Source organism: Anoplopoma fimbria, chromosome 6, assembly GCF_027596085.1.
Source record: "Anoplopoma fimbria isolate UVic2021 breed Golden Eagle Sablefish chromosome 6, Afim_UVic_2022, whole genome shotgun sequence".
Classification (NCBI taxonomy): domain Eukaryota; kingdom Metazoa; phylum Chordata; class Actinopteri; order Perciformes; family Anoplopomatidae; genus Anoplopoma; species Anoplopoma fimbria.
This window is the reverse complement of record NC_072454.1, coordinates 13,709,988-13,717,476: the sequence shown is the minus strand read 5'-3', so window position 1 is coordinate 13,717,476 and position 7,489 is coordinate 13,709,988. Positions and strand designations below refer to the sequence as shown.

General features: G+C 41.0%; 1 protein-coding gene across 1 annotated transcript; it reads left to right on the top strand.

Moving 5' to 3' along the window:
* Nucleotides 1-1,833, top strand: nkx3.3 (NK3 homeobox 3). Its single transcript, XM_054600609.1, has 2 exons — nt 1-472; nt 1,022-1,833. The coding sequence occupies exons 1-2, from the start codon at nt 211-213 to the stop codon at nt 1,555-1,557; spliced, it is 798 nt and encodes a 265-aa protein (XP_054456584.1). The 5' UTR covers nt 1-210; the 3' UTR covers nt 1,558-1,833.
* The last annotated feature ends 5,656 nt before the right edge of the window (nt 1,834-7,489 follow it).

The following is a 7,489-nucleotide window of genomic DNA, read 5'->3' as shown; positions in this document are numbered from 1 at the left end:
TGCTGGGAACATTGTAAGAGACTTGACAGCTCCTGATGAAGGCTGTTCAGCAGACCGGTGTTAGATCACCACAATCAAATCAGAGCAACTAAAGCGAGCGGAGAACAGATCGCATCAGTAAGGACTTGTGCTTCCATGTGGCTGCTCTCTTGATGCCTCCAAAGAAATCGCATGCGAGCGTGAGGAAATATCCGCCCGATTATTTCAATCATGACATTAAGTTTTTCGTCTTTCTCCATCAAAGACATCCTCACAGGACGTGATGCGCAAGAGAAGCCTGCTACCGGGTTTACAGGAGAGCTGCGCGTCCGCACCGGGCACGGTACGAAAGTGCGTCATAGGTCTCATCAGGACGCGGATGAGGACCGCGTCCACACGGAGAGACTTCCTGCTGATCCCAGTCTGTCCGCTGGAAACCTCCGATCTGAGAGCAACACCGAGGAGGCCGCAGGGAAGGAGACTGAGCTCACGGGTGAGCAGATTTATTCCAATCGGTGTTTATTTCAGGAAGAAAAAAAAGAAATAAAACCCTTTGCTTTGGAAACAGGATCCATTCGTTTCACCTCAGGGGCATGTTCGTCTCATCTTTTCTAGATAGAATATGGGTTTGATCAATTGTGTGATGGGATGTTTTCATCAGTATGTACAGTGATTGCATGTATTCATCCAAAGATCTCTATAGAGCCATATTTCATGCAATGCAATAGCTCATTGTTTTACCCTGCCAGGTTGTGGGACACGGCTGAAAACAAAAGCATGACACCAAAACACTGTATCTGAGGATTTTGTTTGTAAAATGTGTTTCATCTATAAGCCATATATATTCCAATATATCCCCTGATTTTCCGGCGGTGTGGAAGAGATAGAAGAGATAGAGGAAAACACTAATATTGGCCAACATCAGCACCTTGTTGAAGCGAACTCTCTCTTATGCTCTTGACCACCATGACATAACCCCCCCCCCCCCCCAAAAAAAAAAAAACACCACACACTGATGTCATTCGTGCTTTTTCTTCTCTAGGCGCTGCAGACCAGCTGCCACACAGTGTGGAGCGAGATAAACGGCAGAAGGAGCAGGCGGAGGAAGAGGAGGAGAGATGTCACCACAGCGGTGAGACGGTCAGCTGTTCGTCCGATGAGCAGCAGTGCAGGCCCGGGGTGAAGAAGCGCTCCAGGGCGGCCTTCTCTCACGCACAGGTCTACGAGCTGGAGCGCCGCTTCAACACACAGCGGTATCTTTCAGGTCCCGAACGGGCCGAACTGGCAGAAGCTCTGAAGCTCACAGAGACCCAGGTGAAAATCTGGTTTCAGAACAGGAGATATAAAACCAAACGGCGCCAGATGGCCGCCGAGTTTGTGGCGTGTGGTTCACCAAAGACAGTCGCAGTAAAAGTGCTGGTGAGGGACAATCTCAAGCAGTACCAGCAGGCGAATGGAGTACACATCCCAATGAGTTCACCGCTGTACCACCAGGCCTACCAGTACCACCCCTACCTGCACTACTACTGCCAGCCCTGGAGCATGAGCAGCATGTCCTGTGGAGGGATGCTCACATGACTCTACCAACTCAAGGTGTTGGCAGCTTTTTGTACACTCAATGGATTACCCTCTCTGGTCAAACTGACTGAGATTGTACACGTTTTGGTTTGGTTTGGTTTGGTTTGGATTGTTTGTTTGTTTTATATAAGGCTTTTTTTTCTAAAAAATAAAACCAGAACCCAGTTTGACATTTTAGCCAGGGGTTTTAGGATTTGAAAAATGCAAATGCTTCAAACATGAGCTAAATTTAGAAATATTCTGTACGTCTTTAATCAAGAAAATAAAATAATAATATTGAAACATTCTGTGTTAGCGTGATCAGAGTATTACTGTGTGAACAAAAAATTCACATTTAAGACCAAGATTTGAGTGTGGTTATTATTTTGTAATGATTTTTTAGAAATCCTGATCTGGGTTAGGGTTAGTCTTATTATCTGTTTAGCTAAATATTTATTATATATATATATATATATAAATAAATAAATAAGTGTTATAGTGTGGGTCATAAAAGGGGGGGTTTGCTAGATGCAGAAGACAAAACAATCCTGTCTCTGTTTCAAAGTTTTATTTTTCCAATCACACTAAATGTTTTACGAAAACTTGTTTCATCCTTAACAAAAAGTTATCACTCATTCTGCCTCTGATCTGCTTATTTATAATAATACAAAATATAATTCCATAAATATATTAAGGTTTGATTACACCATCTAAAAGTATTAATGCTTTGCCTTTTTTGTATTCTAATGGTGGAATTTGTCGTATAGTATCAACACAGAGCTACATTTTTATATAGAGGGACGGTATTACAGTTTTTATGTCATGGGCTGGTTCCATATCAAATATTAACAACGCATAGGAGAGGGTTTCAATTTAAAATTTGGATATAATCCTAGTAATTTTTATACAAACCATTAATATTTCAATGCAGAAAAAAAAAAGAAAGTAAAACATTTTGAAAGTAGTATTTAGTGGGTAATCTAAATTATATCCTACAATTGAGCACACTTAATTTATGTTTATAAATGTATACAACTACTTAAAATAACTCCAGTGGATCTGAAATATTGTAGATGCAGTTCAAATTATTTACAAATGATTTTAAAAATATGTGCGAATACAGTATATGAAATAAGGAAGTGACTCTTAGTCCAGGGCAATCTGACCGACTCATGATGAGCTATCTATATTTGGCTTTTCTCCCTTCTTAATAACTACCAGTAACAGTCCACTAGCGACCAGACTGAGCAGAAAGGAATCCTGAATTTATACAAACCCAAAGACAGAAAGTAGCTTATCTCAACATGCAAGAACCATAACCGAGACTCCGACATTCTAAGTAGGTATTTATTTCATTTATGGGACATCTTTATTGATTGTAAAACTCAACATAACACCTGCAGGAACACATTCATCATATTAGGCTAATGGACCTTTAGGAACCTTTTAGAGAGTGTGTCTGTGTGTGAGCATGAAAATATAACTAGAAATGCAGACAGCAGGTCATTTAGTTCACTGATTTTAGTATTACAATGACACATTTTACTGTCTACCCAGATTATTTTTATAAGGTGAATATTTACTGTTCTTTTTGAGAAGATGTGTGTGTTTAGAGTCCTGCGTAGGCCTCCTCTCTACTGTGTGCTGCATGAGTCAGAGAGGGTCAACAGACCGTGGAGAGATTGCACCATCCAGCCGGGCTGCACTAGACAGCACACATTAATCACGCCTTTCTGAAAAGACTACATACTTACCCTAAAGATATGTACACGATGGCCATACTTGATAGGAAAATAAGGCTTTGGTCTTTAACTGCTGGTACTTTTGTGTGGCATTATTGAGCTGATGGGGAGGGCACGCACTGCACACAGTCTGCCACAGTACTACAGATAAATAGATAAAATAAAATTTCACCCGGACACAATTTTTAAAAATGTGTTTACTCATATCACTTTGGAACTACAAGGCACAATGTTTGCTCATGTACAAAATATTTGCCAGTATTTGCCTACAGCAAGATATCATGTCTATGTAAACCTAGCAAATATTATCATAACAATATTATTACAACATAAAAAGAGAAGAACTGTGTTGTGAAATAGGTACTTCAACTACCTTTTGGCGGGGAGGATCACCTTGTGCCATTCGCCGGGCTGGCACCAGACCAAACCTCATTTATCTCTTATATCAAAACACCACTTCAAACTATCCTAAGTGGTTGACACAACATGTTTCTGGGAGGGAGGACTCCTGCACATCCTGCACAACACTCATATTGACTGTGCGAATGGAAATCACCAGGGCACTATAAGTCTAATTATTTTCATTTACGCAGGGTGTTTTGGCTGTTGAAGACTCTGACTATGCAACAGAAAAGGTCATGGTATTGTATTGTGGCTCTGAGGTATGCTACTTTCTATGAGCTCTAAATTAGTCATATTGTGCTGGTGAATAGTTGCCTCAGTGATTGCTGTCTACCGTGACTAGATATGTTTTCTTTTCCCGCACCCAGTGATGTCACTCTGATGAACATTTCCACTGAGAAGTAGTAAGGCACTTAAAAAAAGTGAGTAACAGAACCCAGATTTTGATCACTATGGACCTCATCCACGATATACACTTAAATGACAATTCTGATTAGTTTCAAATCGGATGTTATATTCATGTGTTTTAACCATTATTCTTGATACAATTGTAATCCCCAAATGAATTGCTGAAATCTGGGAAAATGGCATCATTGCTACAACAAAGCCTAATGGGGCATGAGACACTAGCAGTCAGACAATTACAGAGGTTAGAAAAAAAAAAAACATTATTTGAAAGTAACATTAAATGTGAGCACACTCAAAATATACCTATGTTGTATTACTTTTTTGACTAGTGCGGTTGATCAAAGTTGAACCTGTATGTCTGCAAATAAGTTAGAGGTTTATTTGTGAATTAAGTGTGTTTCCATCAACTGGTTTGGAGTGAATAAACAAGGTTACACAAAGTGTAGTTTCGTCAGAAGTTATGCTTTACGCTTGACTGTAATCTGCCCAAGTAAGTCTATGTGCAAATACACAGAACTACAGAATGCACCAGTATTGTTAGATTTTGGCACCAAAACTACTTGGTAGGTTTAAGTGAAAAGTTCATGGTTTATAATACATTAATCCTGTAAGTTATCCCAGAGGGCGTGTTGTGTTGTTAAGTGGGCATTGTGTAGCCTGCAGGACTGGAGATAGACTGGAGATAGACCAGATCTCAATCCACCACTAAACGGAATAAAAGACGTAGAGGTCTCAAACCGGAATGGAAAAAATGGAGAATTGTTTCAATTGGTCAAGTTTTAATTGTTCTCTCATGTCAACTGATATTAGCCATGTTTCATGCTGTCCAAACACAATATAAAAATATAGCTGCTAAGATGCCAACAGGGGTAATAGCTGATCAGTCCTGAGTTAAATGTACGAAACAGAACTTATTCGGGCATTTCCACACACCATAGTGCGCAAACTCTTTTGTGATAAAAGGCAAAAAAAACCCACCTCAAGTGAGCATTAAAACAGTTTTCCCGCAATTGAAGAAGTTTTATTGAATTGTACCATTTCCATACAGCTTTTCTAATACTACACTTCACACTGCGAAGAAAAACACGTTAATGGAAACACGACTATTGTCTGACTGCTTGTGTTGCCTTGCCCTTCAGACGTCTTTGCTACATTCCCAGATCTCATCAGTTGTGTGCTGGTCCAGGCGGTAGTCCCCTGATCCTTCAAGCATTACTGCATGTATAAATATGTAATGCTCAAGTATGTAAACACTTTGAGTCATGCTTTATGAGTGCCTCCCCATGAATAGGCTCAGTGTAGAGAGACAGAGTGACAGAGAGATAGAACGGAGCCAGAAGAACATGTTCCTCTGCCTCTGCAAACAATCAGCGCTAGCTTCCACAGCTTAACAAAGCATTAAAAGGGCAGATCTAAATAAGATTATTATTAATGCCAGTAGAAACAGGTAACTTCCTGTTGTCTTTTTGTTGCAGATATCTCAACTGGGAGGAATGCTAGAGGGTTGGGCCGAGTTAAAAGTGAGCCAACACAGGAATGACAGTCCTCGCCTAATCCATGCTGAGCTTGCTTTTAAGATCCAGATCTATTGATGGAGAATTCTCACAGGGCTCCTGAGCAGCAATTACGCATGCATTTCCGATGCGCCTATTGTAACAGGAATTATTTTTTCAAGGGCCTTGTTGATTTAGACAATATCATCTTCACTTAACTACTGCTGCTGGCACTGAGACTGCAACGGTTAATATGAACAGATTTAGAGCTCACACGAAAGCGAGACTTGGAAAGGGTTCACTCGTATGATTAAGTTGTTGATGGTACTATCAGAAACAGTTATAACGAGCGCAAAATATTTTGCTTAGTGAAAAAGATGGGAGCAGTAGTGTGTGTGTTTTGCAGCTCTTAATGCGTTGGCCCTCTGCAGACGCAGGGGCAGGACTCAGGAAGGAGAGGGGTCATTGTTAATACCTTTGTTTAAAGACAGATCTGCTTCCCTTTGACCTGGTCCCACAAACACACACACACACACACACACACACACACACACACACACGCTGCACATAATCCCACCCAGAGGACTCTTCAGGCTTGTCCCAGAAACTATTAGCAGATAGCATCAGTGTATTTAGGAATGTAAACATTTACAGTAAAGCTAAAAGAAATCAACTCCCCCTGGGGACGACACATCCATCACACCAACCGCACATCAGCACCCACAACCCCCCTGGTTCCCAAAAGGGAATCAGCAATCACACCTTGGTGCACAATTTGAACCAATTCTGACGATCAGCACACATTAATGGCCCGTCTGTGAAGTTGGTAACTTCACTGTTGCATGCAGCAGTGTATAAAAGTTACTGTGAATTTCAATAATATTTTCAGTTACCAAAGTTAAATGATTTCATGAAAACTGGTTTACATCTTTGGACAAATCTTGTTTGATGTTTGAGGCTGAGCAGTACAGAACCCAGCAGTTGTTGTGACCCAATGTTCATTGTATTGTGCCAGTAAAGAAATGCAGTGATCCCAGATCTGTGTTTGTCAGAGCAGGAGCAGGGGTCATGGAGGGATTAGAAATAATAGAAAGATGAGCCCACCCACAACTTTAAAAAACAGACTCACTTGAGGGAAGTAGCATAGGTCTAGTCTGCACAATGTGTGTTTGTTTACGTGTGTGTGTGTGTGTGTGTGTGTGTGTGTGTGTGTGTGTGTGTGTGTGTGTGTGTGTGTGTGTGTGTGTGTGTGTGTGTGTGTGTGTAGTCCATTAGGAGCAGATATGGGATATTCAAGGCTGAGAGTCTGAGTGGAGGCAGATTAAGGAAAAGCACAAAGGTAAAGCTAACGAGGGAAAGTAAGACCACAAACACACCATACATCCCCTTGCCGAACACTTCATTATGCGTTTGAATGCACAGTTTATATTTTTGCACTATTAAATATGAAAACTATTGCTGAAACATACGATGAATATTGAGTTTAACTATGAAAAATATGAAATATATTATATTAGTACAGGAAACACACCTGGAAACGTAAAAGGTAATATGAAGTGTAATGTGTCTGTAAGTGCATCTGTAGAAGCGTCTTTCGGTGGTTGAGTATGCGTTGAGCTCCTCTGTCCATAGATGGACAGGAAGTCTTCCGAGCTGCCACATTTCCTTCCTCCGACTCCTCTTCGCTCTCATGTCTCCCACACACATGCTCAGACAGACACACACTCCTCCCGAGCCGGCCGGAGGAATCCAAATGTTTTAATTAGTGGTGATAAGCGGAGACAAGGAGAGCATTGAGCAGCTCTGACACACACACAGAGACGACTCCTATCAGTAGGTTGATAAAGAAACTCCTTAGGCCTACTTACGGCCTCTCAAGCTTCCCTCCTCCCTCTCCTCTCTATGCTC